A 21,313-nucleotide genomic window follows, 5' to 3' on the forward strand; every position below is an offset into this window, starting at 1 on the left:
CTTGTAAAGTTTTATCATTTGTAGCAGCAATACAATACAGGCTTTGATAGCAATGCCCAATTCCAGAAAAAAAATCTATTCTCTATTACATTTTAATAGAGTAAAAATAGGAATGAAATTTTATTTTAAAAAGTAGATACAAATAACATTTGCTAATAAGTGCATATGGAAGAAATCACATTTGTTTTATAATGCACCAATCTTAAACTGATAATTGTAACCATCTTCTAAAGAATTCACAGCTCAAACAGGCACAGGACTTACTCAGCTCTTAGATCTTTGGCTGAAATGTTTAGTTTAGTTGTCAACTTAGTTTTTTCTTTTCTTTTTGTCTGCAATATTAAAAACAATAGTTTTCAAACTGTATTCACTGATATATTCTAAATCATATTAATAAACCATATTTTAAGTTTTGAAGAGAACAGCCAGCAACTATAAAAAGTCAGTTTTAAATCTAGTTGCTAAAAGTCTGCATGATTTGGAGATGCTGGTGTTGGATTGCGGTGTACAACGTTAAAAATCATAACACCAGGCTATAGTCCAACAGGTTTATTTGGACGCACTAGCTTTCGGAGGGATGCTCCACAGCCATCTGAAGGAGCACCCCCTTGAAAACTAGTGCTTCCAAATACACCGGTTGGACTATAACCTGGTGTTGTGTGACTTTAAAATCAAACTCTGCAAGTACCCTGCACAGAGCAAAAGTTATTTGAACAAGGATCTGGAGTTTCTCTGTTAAAAAAGGTTCTTCAATTTAAAAAAAAAGGTAAATAATTGTAGCAAATGTTATTTTTGACTTGGAAAGAACAAATGTCACTCAGATACAAATGGAGTTTCAGATCAGAGTTCATTAAATGGTTGCAACATTACAAATGAAACAAAAAGTCACTTACATGACTAGTATAATTGATACGGATTGTCGCAAGTCCAGTGTCCTCAAATGTCTTTTTTGCATTCAAGCCTTGCAGTGAATTACACCTCAAATTTTCAAGAATATTTTCCACCATACTCGAATCAATGCACAACTGTAATGCATATTTCTCACCCAGAATCTGATTGGAAAAAAGGAGATTTTAAAGAATCACTTTTATTCTTGACATAAATTTAAATACTCATGCCAACACTTCATGAGATTATACAAGTATTGATCAGTAACAAACAAGTAAACACTGAAGAAATTCAGCAGGTCCAGCAGCTTCTGTGGTGACAGAAACAGAGTCACCATTTTTAAAACTTAGTCTTAACTGTTTCTGTCCAAAGAAGCTGCCAGACTTGTTTAATTTCTCCAGCATTTAGTTTGTTTCAGATTTCCAGCTAATGCAGCATTGCACTCATATTCAAGTGTAGATTAGTGATTAACAAAGCCTATCTACCAGGCAAGCAACAAACCCTTGGTATTCATCACCAGAATGATAGCACTGAATACTACCTTTAATTTGGTTATTATTGCTTAATAGCAGAACCAAATAACTTTTAATCTATTCTGTATATCACATGGCCCAAAAGCTGCAAACAAAAAAAAGTGGATATTCACTGAATCAAATGTTTTTAATGCAATCCATTTTCTCTACATCAAGTAAAGTGCTTTTTTTAAAAAAAAAACAGAATTGAAATAACTACAGTAAAAAAAGAGAAATGTAAGTATGGGAAATCCCAGTTTACCCACAAGACATGGGTTCAAGCATCTGGTTGCAGAAATGCATTTACTGCATTGGTAATGAAATTTAATTTTTAAGTGTGACTGTTTTTGATCTCTAGGATCTTACAGCACAGAAAGAAGCAATTCAACTGTCTATCTGCTTTGTCCAATTCCCTGCCCTATCCCCATAACTAAGAATAACAATTTTCCAAATTTTGAATTTTTTTTTTTAACTACAGAATTTGGTTCAACCACTCTTGCAGACAGTATATTCCAGATCTTAAATAAATACTGCCAGTTTAAACAAGTGATTAAAAAAAGTTATTAACCAAGATCCTTATCAATAGTCTATGCTTACCTGTGTCTCATTGCAGTTAATAAAGTATAATAAAGCAATATTTATTTATCAGGGTAGGTTATTCCAGGTGAAAGCTTAAAAAAAAAACGATGTTCAGGTTTTAAGAATTGAAAAGTATATATATAAAAAACACCCTGAAAGTTCATGATTATAGGTGCAGCTGGTTAATTGGTTTTAATGTTTTATAAAACAAAATCAGCTGCAGGATGTTTTTTTTTAAGATTACTTAGATTACTTACAGTGTGGAAACAGGCCCTTCGGCCCAACAAGTCCACACCGCCCCGCCGAAGCGCAACCCACCCATACCCCTACATTTACCCCTTACCTAACACTACGGGCAATTTAGCATGGCCAATTCACCTGACCTGCACATCTTTGGACTGTGGGAGGAAACGGGAACACCCGGAGGAAACCCACGCAGACACGGGGAGAATGTGCAAACTCCACACAGTCAGTCGCCTGAGGCGGGAATTGAACCCGGGTCTCTGGCGGTGTGAGGCAGCAGTGCTAACTGCTGTACCACCGTGCCGCCCACAATGTTATTTTAGTTTCACTTAACATTCAACCACTCTAGGATTTTTCATTATAATGGCGATGAGGTTGTTGCAAAACAAGTAGCAGGTAGACATTATCACCACCAGAAACATTATTTGAAACTCTCTTCTCCCTAGAATTTGCAGAATGGATCCATGAGCTAGGGTTAAGTTCTTGCCAATAATACTTTGCAAATGCTCCTGGTGTTAAGGTTGATGTAAAAGGGATATCAGTTCTGTAAATAAAATTTAAAGATTAATTTTCTTATTTTCAGATGATTTTAATGGTTAGACAAAGCTTTAAAACATGGGCAAATAATCCATTGATATTTTCATCTGTACACCGCTTCATAATTTTCCAACAAATACACTTATGTACCTTCAATGATCATTTTAAAATATTTTATTTTATCTGTTTCTATAAAATTGATCCCATACTAGAATGCTTTCTGAAAACATTCACAGCATGAAGTTCACACTGCAAGAGAGAGTGTGCGCGCTGCTGTTTTGGACTGCTTTCTCTTTGCAGATATAGGACCAGTGTTAAGATAACAATTGTATCTTCAAACAAAAAAAAAAAGTGCACAAACACCTTTACAGCCAGACATTGCTAAGAGTAGAAACACCTTGAAAAGACAGCATATTCCATGGACAGTTTGTTGTTTAGTGAGAAGTGGAGTTTCCCTCGCAAAAGAAATCTGACATTGCTGGTTACTACATATTTGCATGTGCAAGATGTTTCTTACTAGTACTGCAACTTATGTTCCATACTTTTAGTTCTGGTGAAGCATCTTTATTTTCGGCTGTATAAGGAGGCTCCCAAAGTTTGACCTTTTCGTTCTCCAGTAGTGACCTAACTTGGTCCTGAACCACATTCTCTGGTGGGCCGTCAGTTGCCATTCTAAAGAAAGAATAAAATAAAATCCCAGTTAAAATATTGTATTGCAACCAACACTTCGAACAAATATTCTATTACTATTAATGAACCTGCCCTGTAGTTAGTGATTAAACTCAATAAAAGCCCATTTCATGATATTGATACAATGCAATCTAGGAATTAGGTACAACAGGAAGCTAGCAAGCAATTAAACTGGTTTCTCACAATTCAGGATTTCTGTAATTCCACACTAAACATACTGAAAACGAGGAGGGAAATAAAGCTAACTGGCTCAAGATTAACATCACTCAAGGAATCTATTTTAAATTTCAAAAATACTTTTTGTAAAAAGTATATTACATATATAATACATTAATATGTAAAAAGTATAAAACACACACGAAGAATGCAGTTCAGTTTTGTACAAAGGAAACAAAAAAAAGTCACTGGAGTTTCATTCAATCCAAACAAACAAACAATCCAGAGGCATCTTGCTTATACAAGACTACACACTAAGATGGATTTGAGACACTGGGAAGGTTTGATAACTGAATGGACCCCCATTTAACTTTAGCAGAAAGATCTCATACAGCAGCTGCCCCAAGCTTTAGTGCATCATTCAGTATGTAGTCCTGGACCTTGGAATGTGCCAGTCTGCAACGGCTGGTCAGGGCCAGCTCCTTGCTCTAGAAGGCTGAAAAGATTTTCAGGCAGACCACTCTTTCGCCGAGTTAATGATCCTCCAGGTGCAGTCGACGTGTCTGTGTGTCCCGGGAAACAGACCGTAGAGCACAGAGTCTGCGTCATGGAGCTGCTTGGGACAAATCTTGACAAAAATCATTATCTTACTCCAGACTTCCTTTGCAAAGGCGCATTCCAGAAGGGGATGCAAGACATTCTCATCTCACCTGCAGCCACTGAGAGGGCAGCATGCGGTGGCACAGTCAGACTGGGCATACAAGGATCTCACAGATAGTGCCTCTCTTACCATCAGCTAAATGACTTCTTGGTGGAAGGTTCTGGTGGTGATGAGATATTCTGCTAAAATGACTTTGTCTGCTCAGGGAACCACGTGACAGGGTCCATCCCCTCCTTTCCCTGCAAGGATGCTACATGCTGACTGCTTCCTGATGGACTTGTAGTCATAGGTATTTTTCTTCGCAAATTTCTCCACAAAGGCTAGGTGATATGGAACAGTCCAACTACTTTGAGCAGTGGGCATGCATGCAAACCCGTACTGAAGTTGAGCAAACCGCTCCATTTAGTCAGACTCAAGCAAGAAGCCCTTGAATACATCAAGAGTTATTGCAAGTGAAGTCCAGAGTACCAGATGATGCACAAGCTACTACTGTACTACTCTGCCAGAAGGTCTTTTGAGAAAGAATGCCAGGGGCTGTGACAGGATTTAAAAAAAGATCAATCAGCAAAATAAAAAAAAAGGGGCTCCATTACAAACCCAAAGCAGAGGTGCTTTTCATCAAATGAGATATACAATTGGAAAAATGGGTTGTGGTTCCAGGAGATTATATGATTAAGGAAGCATTTGACAAAAAATGTCAGTGTAAAAAAGTCAGGGCAAAACTGAAAACCAGCCTATCAGCATATCTGTTATCTTGCTTGTCATAGGTATGAGCTCGTGCTATGTTGTTGTTGTTGTTGTTGTTGTTGTTATGTGAATAAATCAAAACAGGATATTACAATCCTGTAGTACCTTCATAAACATCTGTCTCTGCTGATGCTGGAGCCAGTGCCCCAGGAAGTCCGACATAAAAATTATGACCCTTTAAACCCAAGCAGTTTGCAACAACTATTGAGACACCCTCGGTGAATATTATGTTGCCCCAGTCAGACTGCAGAGGCTAGTTAAATGCTTATACCCTAAAACCCAGTGCGGTTTCAGAATGGAAGATCTATAATGGATATATAATATCTTAACCAGCTGCAAGAGAAATGCCATGAGCAAAAGGAGACTACTACATATTAAGTCTCACCAATACATTTGGCCACGTGAGCAGAATCTGTCTATTTAAAATCACTGGATAAAGATGGGTGCCTGCTGAAGCTGGTCAATGTCACCCACTTTTTCCAATGACATGATGGACAATGTCAGCTAAGAGTCCAACATCTAAACCTTTCAAAAGTAGATAGAAAATAAATCTTAAACTGGCACGACATTGTTCTCTTTGCTGTTGCTCGCTTTCAGGTTACCTAGATGTCAATTCATACCAGAATTGAAAGAAAGATTTATTAAAAAAAGTTATGCATGGAATGTGAGAGTCATTGGCTATGCCAGCATTTAATACTCATCCCTAAAATGGTCCAGTGGCGGAGGAGAATCAACAATATTGGTGTAAGGAGTCACATATAGGCCAAAACAGCTATGACAGATGTTCCCTCCTTAGAAAAAGGAAGTTAGCGAATGAAATGGTTTATTATTTTCTTAAAAAAAGAGACAACAATTGACATAGTTGTCATTAAGCCCACTTTGCAATTTCAGACTTTGAATTCAATACAAACACACCATGGTGAAATTTCAAACCCACATCACCACAACATTAGCCTGGAAGCTCTAGATTACTAGTCCGTTGATATTCCTAGTAGCACACCCTATCTTCCTTTCATCCTAGTTTTGGATCTCAGGGGAGGAGGAAAGAAGAGAGTGCCAAATCCTTGGAGTTGCTCTACACCGATGATGGCACACAAACATGCCAAAATATGGTACTGTGACAAAGAAAAAAGTTTGACTTGCTCATCACCAGTCCAGAGCTTCGCCATACCAATATCAGCTTTGCCAACATGATAACGTTGTTCATAGCTGTTAATTGTGTAGCCTCCATGTGAAACTAATCACTCGTTACTAAAGTGATTGCAAAGCTTGTAGCTATTATATTCAAGCTGAATAAGAATGTGGAATGAAACTCATCTGACAGAATATGAAACTGCAAATTTATCAATCTTGTCCTCACTACAAAGACCTGGACAGTGTTTGACAGGAGGAAAACCAGAATTATTTCCACCTTCATCTCAAATATCCTTAGCATCTGGTAGGACTAGGTTACTAACCCAAGGGACCAGACGTGTGGCAATTCCATCAGCATTCAAGTAACATTTGCACCACACAAATGTTAGCAATTACCATCTCCAATGATGGAATCTAACCACTGCCATTTGACATTGAATGACATTACCACTACTGAAAACCCCACTATTCAAATCTGAGGTTTACCACTGATCATAAAATAAACTGGACTCGCCATAAATATATAGTGACGACAAGAGCACATCAGAAGCAAGGATTACTATAAGTAAACTTTCCTCCCATCTCCCCAAAACTGTCCACCAACTACAAGCCAGGCATGTGATGGAATATTCGAGGAGAAAGTGAGGACTGCAGATGCTGGAGATCAGAGCTGAAAATGTGTTGCTGGAAAAGTGCAGCAGGTCAGGCAGCATCCAAGGAGCAGGAAAATCGACGTTTTGGGCATGAGCCCTTCTTCAGGAATATGATGGAATATTGCCCACTTGCCTGGATAAGTGCAGCTCCAACAACACTCAAAACTCAACACTATCCAGGACATGACAGCCCATTTTCTTTGGCACTATACCACAAACATCCACTCCCTCCACCACAAAGACTGAGTAGAAGTATGTACCATCTGCAAGTTGCACTGCAGAAATTGCCAAATATCCTTTGACAACAACACAACTACCAGAAGGACAAGGGCAGAAAATACATGAGAACACCACCACCTGCAAAGTTCCCCTCCAACCCACTTACCATCCTGACTTGGAAATATATCACCGTTCTTTCACTTTAGTTCAGTCAAAATCTTGGAATTCCTTCCTGAACAACATTGGGATCTACCTATACCCCCATTGTGTCGCAGTTCAAGACAGACAGATCATTACCATCTTCTCAAGGGCAACTAGGGACAATGCCAGTGATACCCACATTCTACAAGTCATTTAAAAAAAAAGACACATTAGTCAGCCAAAGACAGTTTGGTCAGATTCATTGAACATATGGTAACTGTGCTGTGGTTCTGTTCGCCGAGCTGCAAGTTTTTGTTGCAAACGTTTCGTCCCCTGTCTAGGTGACATCCTCAGTGCTTGGGAGCCTCCTGTGAAGTGCTTCTGTGGTGTTTCCTCCGGTATTTATAGTGGCCTGTCCCTGCCGCTTCAGGTTGTCAGTTTCAGCTGTCCGCTGTAGTGGCCGGTATATTGGGTCCAGGTCTACGTGTTTGTTGATGGAGTTTGTGGATGAGTTGACCTCCGGGGGAGGGAGACACAGGCACCAGTCGGCCGGTGGACAGTCCTTTGGGTTACCCGGCGCCAGGTTGACCTCCAGGGGAGGGAGGCACGGGCGCCAGTCGACCAGTGGACAGTCCTTTGGGTCCACTCATCCACAAACTCCATCAACAAACACAGACCTGGACCCAATATACCGGCCACTACAGCGGACAGCTGAAACTGACAACCTGAAGCGGCAGGGACAGGCCACTATAAATACCGGAGGAAACACCACAGAAGCACTTCACAGGAGGCATTAGGTACAACAGGAAGCTAGCAAGCAATTAAACTGGTTTCTCACACAATTCAGGATTTCTGTAATTCCACACTAAACATACTGAAAACGAGGAGGGAAATAAAGCTAACTGGCTCAAGATTAACATCACTCAAGGAATCTATTTTAAATTTCAAAAATACTTTTTGTAAAAAGTATATTACATATATAATACATTAATATGTAAAAAGTATAAAACACACACGAAGAATGCAGTTCAGTTTTGTACAAAGGAAACAAAAAAAAGTCACTGGAGTTTCATTCAATCCAAACAAACAAACAATCCAGAGGCATCTTGCTTATACAAGACTACACACTAAGATGGATTTGAGACACTGGGAAGGTTTGATAACTGAATGGACCCCCATTTAACTTTAGCAGAAAGATCTCATACAGCAGCTGCCCCAAGCTTTAGTGCATCATTCAGTATGTAGTCCTGGACCTTGGAATGTGCCAGTCTGCAACGGCTGGTCAGGGCCAGCTCCTTGCTCTAGACGGCTGAAAAGATTTTCAGGCAGACCACTCTTTCGCCGAGTTAATGATCCTCCAGGTGCAGTCGACGTGTCTGTGTGTCCCGGGAAACAGACCGTAGAGCACAGAGTCTGCGTCATGGAGCTGCTTGGGACAAATCTTGACAAAAATCATTATCTTACTCCAGACTTCCTTTGCAAAGGCGCATTCCAGAAGGGGATGCAAGACATTCTCATCTCACCTGCAGCCACTGAGAGGGCAGCATGCGGTGGCACAGTCAGACTGGGCATACAAGGATCTCACAGATAGTGCCTCTCTTACCATCAGCTAAATGACTTCTTGGTGGAAGGTTCTGGTGGTGATGAGATATTCTGCTAAAATGACTTTGTCTGCTCAGGGAACCACGTGACAGGGTCCATCCCCTCCTTTCCCTGCAAGGATGCTACATGCTGACTGGAGTGTGGAAACAGGCCCTTCGGCCCAACAAGTCCACACTGACCCGCCGAAGCGAAACCAACCCATACCCCTACATTTACCCCTTACCTAACACTACGGGCAATTTAGTATGGCCAATTCACCTGACCCTGCACATCTTTGGACTGTGGGAGGAAACCGGAGCACCCGGAGGAAACCCACGCAGACGCGGGGAGAACGTGCAAACTCCACACAGTCAGTCAGTCGCCTGAGGCAGGAATTGAACCCAGGTCTCAGGCGCTGTGAGGCAGCAGTTCTAACCACTGTGCCACCGTTGCCCTGCTATAAGAAAGATAGAGGCTTTGGAGAGAGTGCAAAGAAGGTTTACCAGGATGACTGGAGGGTTGAATAACCTCACAGAAGCGGCGGGGGGGGGGGGCGGGGGTGGAGAAAAGGAACGGAACAGACCTGATCGAGGTATACAATAAGAGGAAATGGATAGAGTCAATAGCCAGAGACTTTTCCCCAGGGCAGGATTGACTGGTACGAGGGGTCATAGGTTTAAGATGGTAGGAGAAAGGCTCTTTACGCAGAGAGTTGTGAATGCATGAAATGCGTTGCCAGCGGTGGTGGTGGAAGCAGAGTCATAAGGGAAATTCAAGCGACTGCTGGACATGGACATGATATCAATGAGTTGAGGGATGCGTACGTTAAGTTATTTTATTTTGCACGACATCATGGGCCAAAGGCCCTGTTCTGTGCTGTAATTTTCTATGTTCTATAGAAAGGTGCCTTCTTGAACCAATGCTCTTGCTGGCTGGTGAGGAGGTTAATGTGCTGAAGTCGATGCAGTCCATCCCGTGGATGATACACACTGCTGTGACTGTGCATTGATGGCAGAGTGAGTGCAAGTTAAATTGTGTGTGTATTTGGTGTCAATTAAGTGGGTTACTTGGTCCTAGGTAGCATCGAGATTGATTGCTGTTGGAATTGTGCTCTAGACAAGTGGGGAGCAATGACTTGCACTTGGGAGGAGTCAGTTGGTGAGTTGCTCAGATTTCTAGCCTCTAATCTGCTCTAAAATCAGTGAGTACATGGGGCTAATAGAGTTCATTTTCTGATCAATGATATGGACAGTGGATGACTCAGATTGTGAAGCCACTGGGGAAAGTGGATAGATTCTCTTTTGTTAGAGACAGGTGCTGCTTGGCATTTGTGGTACATTGGCCACATATTAGCTTCAGTATGATCATTGTCCATTCCCACCTTCAACATCTTGAGCATTCTTTAGTACTGAGCATTTTTGATGTTCGCACAAATGTCACCTTCTGAAGAGCAGGACATTGTTGCAGCTGAAGGTGCTCAGGCCTAAGATACTACCAAGGAACCCCTGCAGTGAAGTACAGGAACAGAGATAATTAATCTTCAGAAATCTCAACCATGTCAAATGTGTTCCAAAACAGCAAAAGAGCTTTCTCCCAATTCTCACATCCCACTTTTTGGCTGGCTACTTGGTGACATAGCCAAATCAAATGTTGCCTTGATGTCAAAGGCTATCACACTCACATTCAGCTCACTCTGTCCACACTTAGACCAATGCTACACTGAGGTTAGCAGCTGAGGTAGAATTGAATAGGTCAGTGAGCAGGTGACAGACTGAAAGTGCAGGCGTCAGTTCAACAACATTGTTGAATCATCTCCAACTTGCTACAGTGAAGACTAAAGAAAGTGTGTGGTGCTTGAAAAGCACAGCAGGTCAGGCAGCATCAGAGGAGCAGGAGAGTCGACATTTCGGGCAAAAGCCCTTCTTTAGGAATCATTCAGAAACTAAATTTCCAGCATCTGCAGTCCTCACTTTCTCCACGATCAAGAGTAACCTGATGGGGCGATAATTGGCCTGAATCCATTTGGTCTTTGTGAAATTATGCATGTTGCAGATGCTGGTGGTGTTGTAGTTATAGTGAAACAGTTTAACTTGTGGTGCAATTAGTTCTGGAGCATAGCATTTCAGTACAACTGCGAGAACTTTTCCAGCCCCAACAAACTTCACAATATGTAGCAGCTTCGGATCATGGTTGGAAAAAAACTGTTCTCTGATCAGGACACTAAGCTGATGACCCACTTAGCAAATCTGGATGAAGGTGAGAGCTAAACTCTGTTCACCACAGCATAAGCCACTGTCTTGAGATGGAAGGCTATGACTGACACTTAGCACTGCTGCCTCACAGTGCAAGGGTCCCAGGTTCAATTCCAGCCTCGAGTGATTGTGTGGAGTTTGCACATTTTCCCTGTGTCTGCGTGCGTTTCCTCCGGGTGCTCTGGTTTCCTCCCACAGTCCAAAGATGTGCAGGTTAGGTGAACTGGCCATGCTAAATTACCCCATAGTGTTAGGTACATTAGTCAGAGGGAAATGGGTCTGGACGGGTTACTCTTCAGAGGGTCAGTGCAGACTTGTTGGGCCAAAGGGCCTGTTTCCACACTGTACAGATTGAGCTAATCTAATCTAATATAGCATTCAAGAAAAACTACTCTACGGTGGTCGGTATTAGGATTCTCACTGATGGGTCCCACCACCAAGGAAATGATAGACAGGCAGTGGTCTCAATAGGGAACTTTATGCAGTTTGCCGTACCATGTAAAAGCATGGGTCACATTAGTATATCACCATTCTTTAGTTCAAGCTTTTTAAGAATGGGGTAGGGGATAAAAAGAGGAGAATCAGCCAGCAAATGGGTTTAGTCAAAGTGACTGTAGTTTGCATTGCTCAGTGAATTTCCAGTTGGTCACAAAAGTTCACTTTAGGAACACATTAGGAGCAGGGGTAGGCAGTTCAGCTCTGAGCCCACTCTGCCGTGCAACACAATCATGGCCGATCTTAGCTCAGTCTCAACTCCACTCTCCTGCATGCTCCCCATTGCCCTTTATCATGTTTCTGACAAAACAAACCAGATCTATTTCTTTACACAGTCAGAATCTGGACAACACAGACAGGCCCTTTTGCCCATGCTAACCAAGATGTCCATCCACACTAATCCCATTCCCCTGCACTTAGCCCATATCCTTCTCATCCTTTCCAATCCACGTATTTGTCCAAATGTCTTTTAAAATGTTGTTAATGTATCCACCTCAACCACTTCAACTGGTAGCTCATTCCATATGTGTACCACCCTCTGCATATCACCTACTTGCCTGGTGGATTGCAGCTCAAAGAATACAACACCATCCAAGACAAACACCCTGTTTGAACAATAAAACAGGTAGCTGTGGGCATTTTCTAAAAGATGGACTACAGCTACTCACCAAGTTTTTTTTACAGCACCTTCTAAATATGCAACTGTGACAAGTTGGACAAAGGAAGTATAAACATGGGAACTTCAACACCTGCAAATTCCTTTCCAAGTCATTCACCATACTGACTTGGAATCATGTTGACATTTCTTCACTGTCAGTGCGTCAAAATCCTGGAACACCCTCCCCAACACGACATGTACTGTAGCAGTTAAGACTGCAGTTCAATACAATTGCTTGAGGATCAGCAGTAAATGCTAGCCTTACTTGTGATAGCTATAACTCCTCGTAAAGCAAAAACTAGTCCAGTTTACATAAATTTATGTATGAAATAAATATCTGTTTAACAATCCACTTTGTCCAACTCTACTTCCACGCTACATAAATCAGAAACATTTCATACAGAATAATAAAGTTGGAGACGTAATTAGTTATACAAGTGGTATTTATTTACTGAAAAAAAGTTATAAAAACTGATCTAAAAAATATCCATACAGTCACTCTTTCTTAAAACTGCTACTTGATTCTGCCTGCACTGCACTCTGGGGCAGTGAGTTTCACAGATTTACAACCTTCTGATCCCTCATTTCCATTTGAAATCTACCTACTCTCACTCCATATCTATGACCTCATGTTTGAGACAATCCCACAAGGGGGAAAAACATTTGTTCAACGTCCACCTTATCAATCGCATTGAGCATTTTATATATCCCAATTAGATCCCTGTAAGCCTTCTGTTCATATACCCATCCAGCTGCCTTTTAAAAATGTTTAATTGGACCAGCCTCTACCACTTCCTCTGGCAGCTCATTCCATACATGCATCACCCTCTGCATGGATAAGTTGTCCCTCAGGTCTCTTAAAATCTTTCCCCTCACCTTAAATTTTTGCCCTCTAGTTTTGAACTCCCCCACCCTGGAGAAACCACCTTATCTAATTACCCTATCCATGCCCCTCAAGATTTTAATAAACTTCTACAAAGGTCATCTCTTAAACTCCAACACTCCAGAGAAAAATAGCCTCTGCCTATTCAGCCTATCCCTATAGCTCAAACCCTCCAACACTGGCAACAGCTTTGTAAAATCTTTTCCGATCCTTTCAGGTTTCACAGCATACAGCAGAGAGGCCAGAATGACAGTATTCCGGAAGTGGCTTACCTCCTCCTTTCTGATTGATGCTAGCAACTTCCCCACTACAGAGGTCAAACTAGCTGGTTTACAGTTTTACTTTTTGCTTATTTCCTTTTTTGAATAAGGTTGAAAATATGCTAACCACCTTTCCAGAAATCAGGGAATTTTTGAATATCATAACTAATACATCCACCATCTCCATTGCCACTTCCTTTAATACCCTAGGATGTAGGCCATCAGGCCCTGGGGCCTTATCTGCCTTTAATTTCAACAGTTCTCCCTAATCATACTAACTTCACCAATTCCTGTATTTTTGGAAAGAAATCTTCCATTATGAAAAAAAAAGACAAAATATTGGTTTAGTGCCTGTGCTACCTTTGAGTTTCCCCATTATTACCTCACCATTCTCATCCTCTAAAGGGCCAACACTTGCTTTTTAAGGAGCTTTTGGTGTCAGTACTTACGTTTTCTGCTAGTTTCCCTTAATTGTTCATCTTAGCTCTTCTGATTTTGGTTTTAGTAAACCTTTGCTAACGTTTAAAATTCTCCCAATCCTCCAGAGTGCCACTAACATTTGCAGTATGCTATGCCCCAGTTTTGCCTTTATGTTATCTTTGACTTCCTTGTTAAGCCATAGATTATTTTTCATCTTACAAATCTTCTTCCTCTCGGGGATATATTTTAATCAGAAGGCATTTAGTATCTGCCAAAGCATCTGCCACTGTTCTTCAACTGTCCTGCCCAGTCAAATTGGCGCAATTCCTTTCAAGCCTGTAAAATTATCTTTCCAACACTAAAACTCTCATATGCAACTCTGTCTTCACTCTTTCAGTTAGAATTTGTAACTCTAGCATATTGCAATCATTCCTTACAAGAGGATCCTTAAATACAAGGTTATTTACCAATCCTTCCTCATAATCCAAAATCTAAAGTAAAGTAACCAGTTCTCTGGTTGACTCCATATGTTGCTCTGAGAAACAATTCCCTCATATGCTCTATCAACCTTTCTCAGAGGCTACCCTTGCCAAGTTGATTAATCAAACCAAACAGCGGCATGGCAGCACAGCAGTTAGCACTGCTGCCTCACAGCGCCAGAGACCAGAGTTCAATTCCCACCTCAGGCGACTGTCTGTGTGGAGTTTGCACGTTCTCCTTGTGTCTGCGTGGGTTTCCTCCGGGTGCTCCGGTTTCCTCCCACACTCCAAAGATGTGCAGGTTAGGTGAATTGGCCATGCTAAATTGCCCGTAGTGTTAGGTAAGGGGTACATGTAGGGGTATGGGTTGGTTGCGCTTCGGTGTGGTCTTGTTGGGCCGAAGGGCCTGTTTCCACACTAAGTAATCTAATCTAATATGGATGATCAAATCACCCAAAATTACCATTGTGCCCTTCTCACAAGCCCTTCCTGGTTTATACTGTGCTCTACTTCAGAAGGGATGTTCAAGGGCCTATATATATATATTAGTCCTACAAAAAGGTTTCTTTCCTTGCTTTTTATGTCCACCCGGACGGATTCAACATTTTGGCGCCTAGCGCCAATATCTCTTCTTAATATACCCTATCATCCTTAACCAATAAAACAATTTCAACTTCTGCTCCTTCTTTCAGAATACTGAATACCTTAGACACTTAACTCCCAGTTCTGATCTTCCTGGAACCACATTTCAGTAATCCCCACTAGGTCATACCCATTTGTGTCTATTTCTACCATCAGCTCATCAACTTTATGCTGAATTCTGTCTTTCCCTTTTAATATTTTCTTGTGCACTGAGCTTTCCACACTCTCCACTCTTATGAATTTGTGATAACACTCAGCCTCATCTCTATCATTTGTAGTAGTCCTGGCTGTTATTTTCCAACTTTTAAAGAAAAATGAAAAGTACTCAGGACTTGACGATTGCTGAAAGAGACATTTTACTAAGGCTTTGTTTCTTGCACGCATCAGGACATTTCAAGAATACTAATTCAGCAGGAAAACCAAAATTTATACTGCAGGTTGGTTTTCCCCTTGGCTTTGTATTCTTGAAAGGTCTGAGTATAACACAAAAAGCTTAAACAAGATGTGACTTTTTAAAGCAATTCTCAGTTTTCTACTGTGAAACAACTCAATTTTTTCCTTTAGATCAACTTTTACAGTTAAAACTACAATTGCATACATGTCATGAAAACAAACTACCCAATAAGACAATGTACAAGACCAGCCTTTTGTGTTGTACTTTCGATATCTAAAGCTGGGGATTTCCAACCAAAACGCATTAGATCATAGAACAGGTTGTGTTAAACAAAGTCCGTGCAATAAAATAATTCACTTTGTCCAGAGTTCCAGAATACACTCACAAAACTGTTCTAATCTTGAATATTAATCAGTGATGTGATATTTATTGGATCAGAAACAAGAGGAAGTTGTCTCAATTGTTAAATTGGTAGAATACAAAAAAGGAAATCTGTTAAAAAAAGCTCTAACAGTGCAACTTGTTAGGCGTATATCACAGTACAGTGTACAATGGTTAATAATAGTTTCATTTTCATTTTATAGGAAAAAATGTTACACATTTTGAAATTAGGGAGTAAGCTCAGTGTTGTGTACTTAAGATTTGTAGTCCTTGTTTTTAAGATTCAATTAACTGTTCAAATGCTAGAAGAAGCTAGAGCTTGTTTCAAAACAGACAACTTTGCAGAGGTATCCCAAGGGAGCTTGGCCCCATCCACACAACAGGATTTACCCTTTTTAGTAAGGACGACTAGGTCAGTAAGGAAATCTGTACTGTCCTCACTCCCAAGAACTGAAGTCAAGTAGAGACTGACCAACAAATAAATTTTCTTGCTGTCTGCTGAGATGCTCTTTAAACTAAAGAGAGGAAACCCACGCAGATATAGGAAGAATGTGCAAACTCCACAGAGTCACCCGAGGCAGGAATCAAACCTGGGTCCCTGGTGCTGTGAGACTAATGTCCAAAAAACGGAATTATTAAATATAGAGCTAAAATATCTAACCACTAAATCAAGTTATATGCAGTGCTAATCAGACTTCGAAATACTAATCAATCAGCACATTCCCCTCTCACCCCAATAGACTGAATTAGATGCCGTGAAAAGACAGGGGAGATTAAGAACACTTGCAGTCCAGCAAGTAGTGGTTTCGGTTTGTCTAGCCGGTCCTCCCGAGTGTTTAGGGGGCTTTGTGAAAGATTTGCTTGAAGATTGAACTGTGCAGCCCGGAAATGTATGTCAGTGCTTCAGGCGAGAGGAAAGAAGAACAGATGATTTGATGGCAAAAGGTTAAAGAAAGTAAGTCGGATGATTTGTCACCTGGAGAGGAGCAAATGATGCCTGGTCAGTCAGTCCTCGGCTGGCCGCTAACCCAGGCCAGAGGGGTGAAGCCGTTGCCAAAAACCGAAAGCGTCAGTCGGCGCAGATCCCCAATACCCGGGGCTGCTGTTGATATAAGCCGTTACAGGGGGCAAGGTGTCCAGGCTTTAGTTATCCCACCGTTGTACGGGGTGGGTAGGCCCAAGCTGCCGGCTGTACTGCGAAAGGGCTGTGGGAAACAATGCACCGGCCGAGCGTTCCTTACCTTCTTCCCTCTTTCTCTGTGCCAGATACCTCAGCAATCACCTCTCTCTTTTTGTTGTTATATTGATCACGTGACAAAGACACGGTAGGTGACGATTTTATTCTCATCGACCGGCTACAGGCGTGACCTGACGTCACGGCCAGGGGCGGGGTTATATTCGCTCCGCCCTTCGAACCCCCTTCGCCCTAAACCGTGACTTTCCGTTCCGCCCCTTCCTCTGGCCCCGCCCCGTGAACTTCGGCTCCAGCCCACCCTTTTCTCCGGCCCCGCCCATTTCAGTGACGGCACGCCCCCTTCCGTGATCTTGTATGGGCTGGTTTCGATAAAGAATCAGGGTCAAGCAAGTATATTCAATATGAAATCAAAAATTGCTGGCGAGAATCAGCAGGTCTGACAGCATCTCTGGGGCGAATGCAGAGTTAACGTTTCGAGTCCGGTGGCTCTTCATCAGAACTGAATGATATTCAATGTAACTGTCGCCAGGCAGATTCAGTATTTCCGTCTTTATTTCACTGGACGTTTATTATATTTCTACACTGCAGCCCGTTAGTAGCATGCACTCATTTACTTTCTAATATTTAACAAATCCATACATAGACCGAGTTTATGACGTCAGAGATAACGGATCGTGTCCCTCACGCAGACCGCGCCCTCTCAACAATGCCGACCCCGCCTGACCAGCCCCACTCAATAAAAGCCCTCCCACCTCCCCTCAACTATGCCTTCCCAACTGACCACGCCCACACAAAGACCCGCCCACCTCCTTGCACTGACCACGCCCCCTCAGCAATGCTCTCCCCACCTGGCCACGCCCACACAAAGACCCGCCCACCTCCTTACACTGACCCCGCCCCCTCAACACTGCTCTCCCCACTTGACCACGCCCACTCAATGACCCGCCCACCTCCTTACACTGACCACGCCCCCTCAGCAATGCGCTCCCCACTTGACCACGCCCACTTATTAAAAGCCCGCCACCTCCTCATTCCTGAAGAAGGGCTTATGCCCGAAACGTCGATTCTCCTGCTCCTTGGATGATGCTTGACCTGCTGCGCTTTTCCAGCAACACATTCTTCAGCACCGCCTTACACTGACCACGCTCCCTCAACAATGCCCTCCCCATCTGACCACGACCACTCAGTTAAAGCCCGCCCACCTCCTTAAACTGACCACGCCAACATAACAAAACCCACTTCCACATTGACCACGGTGAAAGTGAGGACTGCAGATGCTGGAGATCAGAGTCAAGATCAGAGTGATGCTGGAAAAGCACAGCAGGTCAGGTAGTATCCGAGGAGCAGGACAATTGCCCGAAACGTCGATTTTCCTGCTCCTCAGAAGCTGCCTGACCTGCTGTGCTTTTCTAGCATCACTCTAATCTCTATAATGGACATGCTGACCAGCCCCCTTAACCAAGATTGCTCACCCACACTGAACAACGGTCCCCTGCACTAACCATGCCTCCTTCCCTAATCCTGAATTTCAAACGAATTCTTGCCAAAGTCCAGCCTTGTGACTGCTTGCTCTGCCCATTAATCACAATAACCACATCCTCTTCTGCAGGCCCACCATCCCCCCCCCCCCCACCAAAATCCGAAACAACTGCAAATGTGACAGATGGGTACCACGAGGCGTGGATTATTTTATTTCCCCCTCTGATTGTATTTTGATTTAATCCCTACCCTCACCTTCACTTCTTTGATCATGTAGGCACTGCTTCTAAACACTGCTTGTCACTAGCCACTGTTGTGGAAAAAATATAGAGAATCACCAGGAGACGCAGAGAGTTCCTCAAGAAGTAGGTCTTTTATTTGCAAACAAAAAACTGTGACACCGAGAAAGCAGATTCTCAATGCCCACGAACCTCAGGGTCCATGGATTTTTATATCTTTTTTATCATGTTTCTGTTGGCTTATCAGCATGTCCAACTATATTAATCACTAGCTACACAATAAACCAGTGATGTTAGTTCCCATTATCTCTTTAGTTGTATATTCTACTTAATGTTATTCTAATGTCACAGTTAGGTATTTATTGCTAACTCTGCTACAGTGATCTTCAATTCTAGACTAACCTGTCATGAGAGATATTTAGCTATTCCATCTATTACAATAGTCTCCTGTCTCAAGCTTACTCTACTAACTATTAATTAGATATTTTGATGTCATGTCCCAAATATTTATTGTCCAATCCTGTCATAACACAAGAGAAACTCGCTTTATTACTTGTGTTATCTCATCCCACCATAGTGACCTTTCAGCCTTAACCTTACTCTGCTAATTGGTGTAAGAGCAATCCACTAGTCTTATCCCATTCTACCTTCCACAGACCACAAATTGCCAGTGGTCTTCATGCTTTAACCCTTCCCATGCTTTCATGTTCTTTATTTTCCATACCACTCAGGTGTTTTTTTCTTCTTGGTGATGGAATATGAATAAAGTTTTCTGCACTTGTTTTTCAATGTCTTGCACCACACGCACAACATGGGTGCTGGGGAGAAATAAGCACTTCTGCTATTAGACGGTAGTGTGAGGTTTTCAATATATAAACAGTGGATTTACAATCTCCTTGTCCAGAGGACTGACTCCAAACTGGATGCCACAGCTGATGTACATAAATAAAGAATGTCAGGATAACAGACTCAGTGCTAAAAAAATACTGCAGATGCTGGAAATCAGACCCCAAAATAAAAATTGGCGGAAAAACTCATTGAGGATCAGAGTTAATGTTTCCAGTTCAGTGATTTTTCTTCTGAACTGTTCCCTAGAGTCAGAGATGTACAGCATAAAAACAGACCCTTGGCTCCAACTTGTCCATTCTGACCACATACTCTAAACTAATCCAGTCCCTAGATGTAGGTTTGCTCACTGAGCTGAAAGATTCCATTTCAGATGTTTCGTCACCATTAGTGACATCATTAGTGAGCCTCCAGATGAGGCACTGGTGGTATGGTCCACTTTCTATTTATATGTTTAGGTTTGCTTGGGTTGGTGATGCCATTTCCTGTGGTGATGTCATTTCCTGTTCTTTTTTCAGGGATAAAAAAGTGGTAAATGGGATCCAAGTCAATGTGTCTGTTGATAGCGTTCTGGTTGGAATACCATGCTTCTAGGAATTTTTGTGCATCCCTTTTTGGTTTGTCCTAGGATGGATGTGTTGTCCCAGTTGAAGTGGTATCCTCCCTCATCTGTATGTAAGGATACTAGTGAGAGTGGATGTTCATGTATCTTGATGGCTAGTTTTCTGCCTATTTGTCCAATGTAGCGTTACAGTTATTACAAGGTATTTTGTAAATGACATTAGTTTTGCTTGTATTCTGTATAGGGTCTTTCAAGTTCATTAGCTGCTGTTTTAGTGTGTTGGTGTGTTTGTGGGCTACCACGGTGCCAAGAGGGTCTGAGTAGTCTGGCAGTCATTTCCGAGATGTCTTTGATGTAGGGAGTGTGACTAGAGTTTCTGGATGTATTTTATCTGCTTGTTTGGGTTTATGGCTGAGAAATCAGCGCACTGTATTCATTGCGTAGGTGATTCTCCTCTGCTCTGCGTAGTTCCTCTGTGCTGCAGTGTGTGGTGGCTCACTGAAATAATAATTTTAATGCAGCTTTGTTTGTGGGTGTAGGGATGATTGTTTCTGTAGTTCAGTATTTGGTCAGTATGTGTTGTTTTCCTGTAGACACTGGTTTGAAGTTCCCCATTGGCTATTCGCTCTACTGCAACATCAAGGAATGGCAGTTTGTTGTTATTTTCCACCTCTTTAGTGAACTTTATGCCAGTAAGGGTATTATTGATGGTCTTGAAGCTTTCCTCTAATTTGTTTCATTTAGTGATGACAAAAGTGTTATCCATGTAGCGGATCCAAAGTTTGGGTTGGATGTATGCAGTGTATTCAAAAAGGACGGGTACCCAATGAATACAGTTCACTATTAATGGCCCACATTCACAGCTCTTGATTCTCCAGGGTGATGTTTACCCATTCTGTTGTCTACCCAACTGCTGTTCTATCCGTTAGCTCCATTTCCAACTATCATTTATTCAATTTCCCTCCTCAACACCTCATCTTCAACATATACCAATGATTCCCTTCCTACAATCAGTTCTGAAAAAAGGTCTCCATACCCGAAAGGTTAGCTCTGCTTTCTCTCCACAGATGCTGCCAGGCGTGCTGAGGTTTTTCCCAGCAATTTCTGTTTTTGTTTCTGATGAAAATACCTGGTGTGTCTGGGGGAGGGGGGAAGACAATGGAGCAGGTGCTGAGGCCCTAAAATTATTGAACTCAATAAATCTCCAGCTTCCCAAGTGGAAAAAAGATGCTGTTCTTCCAGCTTGCGCTGAACTTCACACACATACACAGATTCTACCAGAGCTAGAGATTCTCCCAGCAATTTCCATTTTTGCTCGACCACAATTTGCTCACTTCCCCTTCGTTGTGCTTGCAACACCCATTAAAGCAGATCCCGAACGCGGCTA

The 21,313-nt window shown here is 42.0% G+C and overlaps 1 protein-coding gene across 4 annotated transcripts in view; it reads right to left on the reverse strand.

Annotated features, from left to right (window-relative positions):
- The window catches only part of LOC122550131 (NEDD8 ultimate buster 1-like), a 44,271-nt gene extending 27,270 nt beyond the window's left edge, over positions 1–17,001 (reverse strand). For 2 of the 4 annotated variants that reach the window (XM_043690762.1, XM_043690760.1), the window contains exons 1-4: positions 16,847–17,001; positions 3,302–3,431; positions 894–1,052; positions 265–332 (exon numbers count right to left, since the gene is read on the reverse strand). In XM_043690762.1, coding sequence (XP_043546697.1) covers positions 265–332; positions 894–1,052; positions 3,302–3,431; positions 16,847–16,953 — 464 coding nt within the window. In that variant the 5' untranslated portion in view covers positions 16,954–17,001. The other 2 variants (XM_043690763.1, XM_043690764.1) reach the window with 2 other exon arrangements.
- Positions 17,002–21,313: the final 4,312 nt, after the last annotated feature.

This window comes from Chiloscyllium plagiosum, chromosome 5 (genome assembly GCF_004010195.1).
Source record: "Chiloscyllium plagiosum isolate BGI_BamShark_2017 chromosome 5, ASM401019v2, whole genome shotgun sequence".
In the NCBI taxonomy this organism is placed as follows: Eukaryota; Metazoa; Chordata; class Chondrichthyes; order Orectolobiformes; family Hemiscylliidae; genus Chiloscyllium; species Chiloscyllium plagiosum.